Source organism: Crocodylus siamensis, chromosome 4, assembly GCF_052110815.1.
Source record: "Crocodylus siamensis isolate JL-2025a chromosome 4, ASM5211081v1, whole genome shotgun sequence".
NCBI classification, from domain to species: Eukaryota; Metazoa; Chordata; order Crocodylia; family Crocodylidae; genus Crocodylus; species Crocodylus siamensis.
In genome coordinates this window covers 191,628,449-191,640,316 of record NC_143398.1, presented here as the reverse complement: position 1 = coordinate 191,640,316, position 11,868 = coordinate 191,628,449, and the positions used below count along the sequence as shown (strand labels likewise).

General features: G+C 42.0%; 1 protein-coding gene and 1 long non-coding RNA gene across 2 annotated transcripts in view; one reads left to right on the top strand and one right to left on the bottom strand.

The window, feature by feature from the left end:
* Positions 1–117, bottom strand: part of LOC149867369 (uncharacterized) — a 173,078-nt gene extending 172,961 nt beyond the window's left edge. The window contains exon 1 of the long non-coding RNA XR_016442022.1: positions 4–117. This is a non-coding gene — a long non-coding RNA (uncharacterized LOC149867369). The remainder of the gene's footprint in view (positions 1–3) is intronic.
* Positions 118–290: 173 nt separating this feature from the next.
* The window catches only part of WDR75 (WD repeat domain 75), a 28,484-nt gene continuing 16,906 nt past the window's right edge, over positions 291–11,868 (top strand). Inside the window, exons 1-9 of the mRNA XM_090045263.1 lie at positions 291–420; positions 2,064–2,193; positions 3,393–3,458; positions 5,436–5,535; positions 6,773–6,897; positions 7,972–8,042; positions 8,678–8,794; positions 9,630–9,718; positions 10,591–10,749. Of these exons, the coding sequence (XP_089901389.1) occupies positions 335–420; positions 2,064–2,193; positions 3,393–3,458; positions 5,436–5,535; positions 6,773–6,897; positions 7,972–8,042; positions 8,678–8,794; positions 9,630–9,718; positions 10,591–10,749 (943 nt within the window). The 5' untranslated portion in view covers positions 291–334. The remainder of the gene's footprint in view (positions 421–2,063; positions 2,194–3,392; positions 3,459–5,435; positions 5,536–6,772; positions 6,898–7,971; positions 8,043–8,677; positions 8,795–9,629; positions 9,719–10,590; positions 10,750–11,868) is intronic.

The following is an 11,868-nucleotide window of genomic DNA, read 5'->3' as shown; positions in this document are numbered from 1 at the left end:
CACCTCCGGGTTCCGGCGCGGTTGAGTGACGTCACCGACGTCGTGGGAGGTAATGGCAGACTCAAAAAGCGCATGAAGGAGGGAAGAACTAGGGCTTCTCCTTTCCTTCCCTTCGCCCCCTCCCTCCCGGAGTGGAGCGAAGTGAAGCCCTCCGGGTTCCAGTCACCCTAGAATAACGCGTTGGGTTTTCCACCCTTATATTACAGCAGGGTGGAAGTGACGTATTAGGGGCGGAAGTTTCCCGTTTGCCCGGTCGTGGCGCGCTGTTGGAGGACGGCTGACCATAGAGCTTCTCAGGAGCTGGGAACTAGAGTGGCAGCGGGTCAGAGGGAAGATGGTGGCGCAGGAGCAGCTCCGCGTGGTACGCTGCGGCGGCAGCAAACTCAACGGCTCCAGGGCGGCCTTCTCCGCCGACGCCAAGTGAGCACGGGCCGGGGCCGGGTTCCCCCTCTCCCCGGGGCTCGCAGCTCTTGGGGCGCCTCTCGGCCCGCGGGGCTCTGCCCCGGGCTCCTGCTGCTTCCGTTCGCGTTGGGCGGGTGGAGCCCGGCGCCTGCTTCCCCCGGGTTGGCTCAGCCGCTTTAAGGTCTCGCAGCAGGTACCATGTAGCGCCCCACCGCCCCGCGCGGCCCCGTGCCCGAAAGACAGCACAAGCGCCTGCGCCCAGCTCAGTTGCGCTATTCCCAGCGGCCATTGGTGCCGCCTTAATTATTTGGAGCTGAGTCGAGGGAGGAAGCACGTGAAGGGCTTTAAGTTTAAACCTGTTCCTCACATGTGTCACAGGGGGTGTTAAAGCTTGTCCTCAGTTCTATTTAAACATGGTCTTTTGTTGTTGCATTGTTCTGGAGCTTTAATAGCCTTCCTGGGACCTTTCTTTTTTCTGCCTCTCATAGTTGCATTAGTTGTCTCTGTCAGCCCATAAACAAGGACCAATGAAGGAAACAAACCTAAGCCTTGGCCATGTTACTGTTTAGCTGGGTGGCTGCTTAGCTGGGTTCGTTTTCAGGATCATCTCACTGCTGCACTTCTGCTTGATTTCTCAATTGCCAAAAAAGTAGGCCAGGGCTCCCTTAGTCTTTTGTCTGGTACCATGTAAACCAGTACTCTGTACCATGGTCAGGCTGTCAGTGACCAAACTGACACCCCCCGCCCCCCCCGGGTTTGCCTGGTTGAGGAGGGTGTGCACAGCAAGACTAAAAGCAAGACCTGTCAAAGGGCAGATGAGCTTCCTATGAGCCTACGGCCAACCATACCTGGAGCAGATATAGGCACCACCAGGTCACTCAGCCCAAAGAATAACCAATGATACAAAGCAATTCAGCTAACCTCATACTGAATCTGTCAAGAGTGGAGGAGGGTCATTGCAGTGTCTGAGGTGCCCCATGAGTCATGGCGGCCTCCGGACTAACTTGACTTGTCGGGGGGAAATAAGCATTGAACTAAAAATTTTAAGCAATTGTTTCAAATGCCAGGACAGGGCATCAGTAGAAATACAGCCTACTCCAGGTAAAGAGAGTAGATAAATTGAAAAATAGTGGAGCACGTCCATGTGTGGTTTTGAACATCAGTAGGTTTGAAAGAAAAGGTTACTTGAACTTTGGCTTATTTGGCAAAAGGTGAAAAACAGATTTATTTTTTCCAGGCATGATCCTAAAAAGGAATGGGAGATGTTACAGTTGTTTTTAGCCTTTTGGCGAAGATCAATTGTAGAATATATTGCAAAGAATATAATTCGTGTGTTATCTGATGGTCGTCTCAGGCCTTTATTCTGTAATGCTGTCAAATCAGCAGCCCCTTCTGCAAGACCTAAAAGATGAGTAACTTTTCCTTCTTCGTGACTGGTTAGAACCAATATGCTTGTTCAGAATTTTCCTTTTTACTTAATGTTGAACTGAGTAAATACACAGAAACAATAAGAATTACAGTTTAAAAAAAGCGGAAATTATTGCACGTGAAAATGGCCCAATGTGGCCATGCATGGCTGTTATATTTGGCAAAAATAAAGGTACTGACTTGTATACTAGATTATCTTAATTAGTTCACTATATAGACTTCTTTTTTTTCAGGTATCTTTTATGTGCCACAGGTGACTTTGTGAAAGTGTATAGCACAACTACAGAAGAATGCATACACATCCTACAAGGGCATACCAATCTGGTGACAGGAATCCAACTCAATCCACAAAACCATCTGCAGGTTACTACTCTTTTATAATTGTTAATCATGTGAAATCAGGCATTTCTTCTTTTCTGATGTAATTAGAAAAATGTTAATTTAATTTGTCAGTACAAGACGTCACTGCTATGTTTTTGTTGGGGGAGGGATCAGAGTGTGAACTGAAGTTATATTAATGAGGTAGTATTTTTTTTCCTTTAACCTCGTCTAGAACAGCAGATACCTAGATTAGCTTGTGGCAACAAAAGTTATCCGATGGCTCAGTGGCTAAAAACGGACATCACCAAATGAAGCAGACGCATTCTGCCACAGTTGATCCAATTCATTGGGCAACGCATGCATCGCCTATTGTCCCACATTGGATAGGAGCCCTATCCTGCAGGACAACGGGTGACATGTTTCCCACTTACAGAAAAGCAGCTCAAAGGTTCCCTAGGATATGCCTCTAAGTAGGGAAAGGTGGACGGGCACTCCTGGGCCTTGAGAGGCACAGTTCAGCATAGGAATTCCTGAGGTGGGCAGGATTTAGCCCCTCAGGGTACAGGAGCGCCTGCCTGGGTCTCCCAGAGAATGGGAAAGCTCTGGGCTGCCTCTGCTCTCATGTCATAAAGCTAACAGCATGTGCCACAATAAGCAGCAGAAACTTACCACACATGTTGCAGCCAGCAATTTTGGGCATTTGTGATGTGACAAGTGGTATGGGCATCTGTTTGCTTGACCTGTACTGCCATAAAAAGTGTTATAGCAGCACAAAGGCAATTTTTGTTTCTATCCTAATTTACTAAGTGGGATGTTTTATGAAAAGCAGAGGTAGGCAAATGTGTGTCGTAACTCACTTAAATGTAAACAAGCCAGTTCTAATCTACTTTAATTTTAGTATTCTAATCTACTTTACTTTTAGTATTCTGTCCTTTAACAATTGCCAGTACTGGTTTTTCCAGCACTGCCTAAATGATTGTTGCCTAAATGATTGTTGCTCTGTCCACAAAATAGCCATGTAAAGAATACTTGGGGGAGATGTGCCAGAAAACTGTCTGGAGTGGGTGCAGGTTTCACAGTCCTAGCTATGCAACTTAGCTTCCCTATTTCAGGGATGTGAGTTAGTCAAAATGAATTCAAGAGCCTAACTTTAAGCTTTTCTTGTGTATAAAATCTTGGCCTTAAATTAGTGGTTTGCTGCCCAATTTCTTTTCATAACTTGTTTTGTTCCTCTTTTCCAGTTATATTCTTGCTCTTTAGATGGTACCATTAAACTCTGGGACTTCACAGATGGAATTCTCATTAAAGTACGTTAATATCGCCCCATTTCATAGACTTTGGAATTATTATGGTTTGCTATTGGTCATAAATTTGTTTTGCTTCCTAAAGTGGGCTCTAAATGGTTTTATTCAAATTGGATGTAATGTAGCTTTTAGTGCAGACAGTCGTGCATTCTGTCTGCCAAAGCAGTATTTGTATTTTTTGTATCAGTTTTAACTCCTAACTAGGCTGTTCATTACCTGAGCAGAAGTAATTTACTGACTCGTAACTGGGAACTGCAGTGCCAGTTTTTCTAACTTCTAACTCTTATCAGATGAAGTTCATTAGTTTGCAGGTCCTGAATATCAGACAGTTATCAGAAGGCTCACTACAGTAGATTTAAAGATTATACCTGGGGGAGAAACCACTTAACTTCTCTTCCTCCCACCTTTGTTTAGTTAGTAACCTTGGAAGAACTGCATGCATTAAGATTTCTGTGTAACCCGTGGACATAAAAGAGTTCTTTTGTTTTCCTGCCTTGCTTCAGCTAGTTGGTTGCTTGGGGCAATCTTCTCTTGAGGCATCTTACTCCCCAAAGCTTTTGTTATCTTCTCCCCCGCCAAGACTTTAAGTTGCCTGAAGTTTTATCGGACCACTCCATACAAGACTTCTTTCATGCATGCTCCTCGTTATGTCTAATCCACCATCTTTTGCGTCCTCAAAATGTTTTGCTTCTAAAGATGGCTAAGAAGGGGTGATCCAAGGAGAACAAGTTGATGGTGCTCCTTAACCATATATAAAATGTGTCAGAATGGAATCTCAATTCTAACAATTGTAAAAATTTCCAGGCTGATGCACAACTACTGCAAAAGTTAAAAGTAGCACAGAATGCTGCTAGAGCACAACTGAGATGTGCTTTTTTGAGCAGAAGAAATAAGGCAATGGTATCAAGCTTTTTATGTGTTTTCCAAGGGAAGTGGTGCTTGCCCTTACCCTGGGGGTCTTCAAAAGAAGGCTAGACAGCCACCTAGCTGGAGTCATTTGACCCCAGCATCCTTTCCTGCCCATGGCAGGGGGTTGGACTTGATGATCTGCTCAGGTCCCTTCCAACCCTACCAACTATGAAACTATAAGTTTGTTATGTTCCCTTGGGATTTTATTTTAGGGGAAATAAATCAAGTAACACATCACTGTTACCACACTGCAGTCTTTCCAGTAACTCAGAAAATATTGTAGTTGTTCATTTTTATTTTTTTCCCCCAAATTTTTCTCATTCTTCCTCTCCCTATTAGAGATTTATGGCATACCCCTGTTTTAAAACACTATTAAAGCATGCCAGCCAGCACTTAGTGTAAATACTGCGGTTCAGGGCATCTAACTAAAGAGGTGGTGAATGTGCTGTCTTGAAGATGTGTCCCTAGTGCAGGGGCGGGCAATTATTTTAGGCGGAGAGCCGCTTACTGAGTTTTGGCAAGCCATCGAGGGCTGCATGATGGGCAGCCCAGGGCAGATGAATATTAATTTTCTAAATATTTAGGGCCCAGTGGGCCAAATACAATGGCCTGGCAGGCCACGTTTTGCCCACCCCTGCCCTAGTGTTTGTTGCATCCTGTTGTTCCTGGGCTTAGGAGAACTGCTGAGGAGGACCTCGTTCTCTTCCACTCCCCATATTTATTCCCCCCACTGCAGTGCAGAGAGTATAATGCTGCCGTTAAGTTTCCATTAAGTCTTGCATTTCACACTACATAAATAATGTTAATGTAGCCCTTTAGTTCTGTAATAAGCTTACTAGCCGAAGAAGGAAGTGTGTGCTCTCTAGCCTCAGGTTGAGACTAAGCAAATGTTGCTCCTCCCCCCCCGCCCTCCTTTTTGGTAATAAACTCAGAAGGCTTGTGACTTTTTGTTTTCTTTTTAAATATTTGTAAAGTGGACCTTATTTTAGTGTAAGAGAAATGTAGAATTCCTAGCGATTCTCCAGTTAATTTTAAATTCAAATACAATATGCTTGGGTTTTTTTCTTTCAGACTTTTGTTGTTGGATATAAGATTTTTGCATTCTATTGTCTTGCTGGTTCTGACGATTCAGGGTTTGTTATAATTCCGAAGAATAATGAAGAAGCATCAGGTACATCTTTCTTGTGTTGCAATGTGTGATATGAGTTCTGATATGAGTTCTACTGAAGCCCCTCTATAAACTTATGCCCTATTTTTTTTGTTTGTCTGTTTTTGTTGTGGGAGGGAGGGGAAGGGTGAGCCAGAAAGCAAAAGGATTTACGAAGTCTACCATATGAATCCCATTGAATGGTTCTAACTAACTTACTTGTTTAACATTTCCATTTACATAAAGTGGACACTGAATGCAACAATATTATGCTAGTGCCCTAGAACAGGGGTGGTCAAGTTGTGGCATGGTTGCTGCAGGAGGAACAGGCAACCTGTGTCTATGGCACATGGCAGGTTTAATAGAGAGCAGAAAGAGCAGCAGGTCAAACAAGGGTTCAGAGTGGCACTCAGGGTACAGAGCTAATTTGTGGTGTGCCTGACAAAAAAATTGTCCCTCACTACCTTAGAACCAGGAACTAACCAGTTCAGGGTCCCTGCCCATGAAAGAAAGCTACAAATAACACAAAAAGATGGGGAGTAAATTTTCATATATATTTACTTGTGATCCTGTTAATAAGCTATGTAATGTAGAGAAGTGCTTGGATATTTTGAAAATGTTAATTAAAAGTGGCAGTTGCTCTGTACCCAGTACTTTGTATCTCACTAAGACTGTACTCTGGAAACCAGCAATCCACTATCAGTAGTTATGACTTTTGACTGAAGCACAGCTTTGTCTTCAGTTTTGAGGCATTGTGCTATAATGACCTGCCATTATGGTGGATACTATTTGAGTCTCTTGAGGCTATTTTTAAAACTCTGAAGTGCACCATGAGGGTTTGCTAGGATTAAAAAAAAAAACTAAACATCCCTATATAACCCAATCTCAGCATAAACAGACATGCCAAAAATTCCATTTTGTAATTTAGTTAGATCTTTCCTTTCAGGAATGAACCTAAGAAAATAGTACAAGTAAGGTAATTTTATACCAACGGTGGTAAGAATTCCACTTCGAAATCATTATGAAAAAATCTAGCTGTCACTTCTTACTTTTCAGTTTAATAGAAAAAACATTTGAAGCAGAAATACTAAGGCATGGAAATTTTATTCTTAAATGTACATTTGAAATAATGGTGAAAGGTGCTATAGTAAATTTTGTATAGAATGTAAGAGATGTAAACCAGTGTTCTACTTTCTAATTAGTATAGATATGTTGACTCATTTACAAAAGGTTCTTAGTAATTTAAACTTTATTTTACCAGATTCATTCCAACTGGCTTTAGTGAGGCTGACAAAAGCTCCAGGCCAAGAAGTGGAAACTAAGGAATTGTCTTTGATTTTGGATGATATAGACTATTCGCCCAAATGTACTGCGTTTGGAAGAGAAGTATATCTTCTTTTTAGCTTTTTCCTTGAATGAGCTACATACTGTATAGTTTGGTATATTAATGCAAAAAAAAATTAAGTAAAACTTGTCGCTAAAAATATAATGTGTGGCTGTCCTTACTGTGCAAGTTTAGTATGAATTCTGACTTGTATCCTGGTTTGAGAGTGTTTTGCTGATCTCTGGCTGCTCAGCATGTGTGATCTCCAGCACCACTTGGAGATATTATTTGATACTCTTTAGTGCCAACAGGGTTGCATAGTGACACAAATTTTGTTTCTTACTGTATCCAGTAAACCCCACTGAATTACCTGTATTGTTGGACTCTCTTCCTTTGTGTAAATACAGAGTAGGTTTATTCAGTAAGTGGGTGTTATTACATAATCTTGTTTCTGTGCGTAAATGTATCGTTGGGCTAACTTGGTTTTATAAAGCAAGACAAATTGCAGAGGTTTAGGAGTATTTATACCTACAGGCAGGAGGGAGTATAATTGTTCATGCTTCTTCACCTGTAGCTATTCTGGATTTTGATGTAAAAATCAATGTAATTTTGAGGGTTTGGGTTTTTTTAAGCAGATAGTTTGGTGCTAATTTTTCCATTTTTACCAAAAATCTGTATTAGTAACTCAACCAACTGTTCAAATTCTGTTCTACAAAAGCAATTAGAATTAAAGAATCTGTTTGCTGTTTTCTTTTTGTCTGGTTGTTGATGCCCCCCCCTTTCCCCTCCCCCAAGATTGAGCATGTGTAACTAAGCACTTAGCTCAGTATGAGGCAGGATGAGCTTAGTTTCATGGAGGCTAATCTAGATAAAATAGATCTAATGCAATCTTAAAATCTTTTTTAGCCTTATGCTTTCCTTAGGTGAATTCAAAATGGATGTAGCAACTCTTCCATTGCTGTGAAGCAACATTCATTAACTTGGAAATAGCGTTCAGCCTGTGTCTGTCTTTGTATCTGAGTTTTTAGATGGAAAGCTATTTAAGAAATGTACGACCAGAGATTCATTGCTTAATTATCAAGTTAGTGTGGATCTGTAAGATTCAAAGTTCTAAATTGTTGTTCTGTTTATAATAGGGTGAATATGTGGCATCAGTACGAGGCCTTCATCTCCGTGTTTATTTTTTCAAAAAGAAGAAGACTCACAGGTAAGAAAACATATCTGTGAATTAGTTGATGAGCTAAACTGTAGCTTTCAGATTCAGCAGCCCTGGGTTGTCATCTTAACCTGCAGGTATAGAGCAATTGCTTACCCTGGTGGCAATTTTCTCTTGTAAGATCCCACAGCATGCTGTTCCAGCAAACCAGTATTCAAGAGGCAAATCAGTATTGTAGTACCATCAGTAGGTAGGTTGTTATGCAGCTCGTAGCTGAAGCCCTGAATTGAATGTTGTCAGTGGGCTAAAGTTGAGCTGAAACAAGGACTTTAAGTAGGCGTGAGTTAGCCAAGGTTCATTCTAGATGGGATGAAGAAGATTCTGCGTGGTTGGAAGGAAAGATCAGGCAAGCTACCAGTAAGTAGGGATGCTATCTGTTCCATTTCACAGATGGTTGTAGCAACCTAGTTTTCAACTTTCTTATAGGTCACAGATACTTTGGACCGTTGTTTTGCTGCTTGTGGTTTTGGCAGTTAGAAGTACTTTTTCATGTGCATTTGTGCAGCTGTTGTGCTAATCTTTCTCTGATATGCAGACTTCAGTGCTGTGGCCGTGTCTGAAGACCATTCAGAAGCTTCACTTGAGATTTAACAAAATTAATTAAAACTCCTCTTTAATTTTTGCAGCTTTCCTTTAAATGCAAGAACTGTAAAAGGTGCTAACAACTACTTCACTTGTGTAGCTTGCCACCCGAAGGAGGACTGCATAGCAAGTGGACATAAGGATGGCAAGATTCGTCTCTGGTATGTTACATCTCTCCAAGTAATATGGATGTGACCTTAAGGCCACATTCTAAACATTGCAAATCATGAACCTACGCACAGGATTTTTGATAGTGGTGACAAAACATTCAAAGCCTCCTCAGAGTAATTGTGAATCCCACTTTGCTGTAGTTATAAATGATTACAGTTGAGTGCTTGTTTCAGTCTGGGCCAGCCTGTGACTTTTGAGGTTCACCATTATGGGAGACCTAAAGGTTGACTTCAGAAGAATAAAATTAGTATGGTTTGCAAGTAAAAAAAACACTGTACCATTCAACTTTTTAAAACTGAAATATTTGAACAGATATAAGTGCTGTAAGTGGTAGGAGGGGACTTCATTTCCAGAGGAGTAATGTGAGAGCTAAATGGCTTGGTCTGAGGATGTATTTTCCTAAACAGCTGCAAATGGAGCTGTCATTGACAGAAGGAGAAGAAAAAGAGGTTGAGACCCAATACAAAGCCAGTGATGACTCCCTGACTTGCTGTCTCAGCCCAGGTCAGTTGTTGCTTTAACTTGAATTGGCTGACCACAGTACCTTAGGGAATGTCAGCTGGACTTAATGTGCAGTTTATGTCAAATAGGGACTTCCCCTTCCACCAAATAAATACTTGTAAGTGGCTTCCAATCCTGTTGCATCCTATAATCCTAGGAGAAGCCAGCAACCTATTAAGAAAGACTGGGTGGATGGTACAGAATGTTTGTATGTTATTTTAATATATTGCCATTGCTGTTTGCTTATAGATTACTCCTGCTATTGTCTATAATGTGTGACGTTTTACGTTAAAGTTCCTAAATTAAATGTTTTGTTCCCAATAGGAGAAATTTTACTCATAAAAAAGAGTACACCTTCTCTGCTATGCATTGGCACCATAGTGCAGTCATGGATCTGGCTTTCACCGTTGAGGGCAAGTACAAATATCCAAAATCCAAGAAGGCTACTGAAGCTTGAACTTATTCACCTAATGATCTGTTCTTAGAATTAAATGCTTGTTTCCAGAGAAGATTGTAAAAGCTTTGCGGATAGAGTAATGAGGAAATGGAAACAGATGTAGCTTTTCTGTATGCACAGCTGTATAGTTTTAATGAACAGAGGGGGAAATATGATGTTTAAGCATGTTTTACGCCACTGTTTTGATTGGCAAATATTACATTTTGGCACATGTGAAATCTTTGATGTCAAGTCTGAACTAGCTCTTTCTTCTCAGTCATTGGGAGGGGAACCTAAGCTTTTGCTGAAGTCCAATCCAAATCTAATTAAAAAAAAAACAAAAAAAAAGCCAAAGGCATCTTGTTGGAACCCAGACCCAGGCTGTACATCCATTGAATCTAGTGGCAAAACTCCTTTTAACTTGTGGGAACGTAGCTTGGCTCCACAGTATTTATTTTGCTTCTAGCCATTAAGAAAAATTTGCAGTCTTCAGTGTTAAATAGAAGGATTCTTTTTGTTAGAGAAATAGTTGGTTCCTTCCAGAAATGAATAGGATTAACTGTTCTTATAATAGTAATGTATTAAGTACCAGTCTTGTATGTATAGACGTTCTTAATGCTCTGTTCTGAATCTGAGAGCTGAGACTGGCAAGTTTAAATGAGGCTGTTAATAGCACAAGTTTTATTCTATCATTCAGTATAGTTGTGATGAACAGCATTTGGCTTGGGACATGATTTAAAGGAGACTAACTACAGAATTTGCTGTCTAGATACCATCATGACTAGCACTCTGAAAATGTGTTGGTTTGGAATAATGCCTCTAATTATGTATTTGTCTTTGCATGAAAAGGAACCAATCTGCTGAGTGGAGGCTTTGAGTCTGTTCTGGTTCAATGGCGTGATGTCTCAGAATCTAAGAAGGAATTCTTGCCTCGTTTGGGATCTACTATTGAACATATCTCAGTTTCCCCTGATGGGACTTTATGTTGTACCTCGCACACAGAAAACAGTAAGCTCCAAGCTATTGAAATAATATGCATTACTTAAGAAGTTAATGATCCATAGTGTTAGTAAAATTTGTGAATGTCAGATTCATTGCCTGGTATTATGTACAAGTACTAATCTGAAAGAACAGATTTGCCCCCCACTGCCTTTAAATGCTGCTCAGGAGGAACTGGCCTGGACACGTGTGAGCAGGGTGATGCCTACTCCAGTCCACCCAACTTTCAGGAAGCTTAGTCTTTTGTAGTGGGTATATGTTGCTTAAGTAATTATTTTAGGTAGAATGACATATTTAGTATTAGAGGTGGACCAGTAAAGATTATTTTTGGCCCAGTACCGATAGGCGACTATTAACGAGCCATATCTGCCCAAAAAAGTCCAATTGCTGATATGCAGCCTGGCAGCTTGGAGACTAGGATCTAGCTAGTAAGTTTGTTGGGGGTGGGGAGCAGATCAAGGCCCCCACAGAGAGGGAGGGAGTGGGGCTCGGGCTGCGCCAGGGGCAGGCAGCTCCCACCACTGTATATACCCCACATAGGTGCTTATGCCCCCCAGATCTGTGCATGGGGCAAGGGTGGGCTGTCACTGCACGCTCAGAGTTGGCACCTACCTCTTCCTGGTTTGGGCCAGGGCTGTGCTTGGAGTGGGTTGTAGCAGTACTGGGAGCAGGGTCTACTTGGGAGCCATAGCCCACCCCCTCTTCCAGTGCTGCTGCTGCCTCCTGGCTGCAGCCCACAACAGCAGCCCGCCCTCGTCCTACACAGCTCCAAGGGGCACACAGTCCCCATGCCTCCCCCAGAGAGGTGCATGCAGCAGCAGGAGCCAGTTCCCCTCTTCTGCCCCCCCTCAGTCTGCCCCCCAACACACCCCTTCCCTCTCCCTGCCCTTTTTCTACCCGCCCCAAAACGCTTAACATTCAGACACTGTTCTCCAATCTGCCAGGCTGGCTGCATGCATGTTGTGGCTGCACACATGCATACGGCATTTATCGGCAACATTACTGGCTACATCAGCCAAAAAAAGCTGATTGCTGATTTAATGTCAATTTTCCTTTTATCAGTACTGATGCAATATAAACCGATACATTGGTTTATGTCTATTTGGTATTCTGATTTTTCCAGCCTTA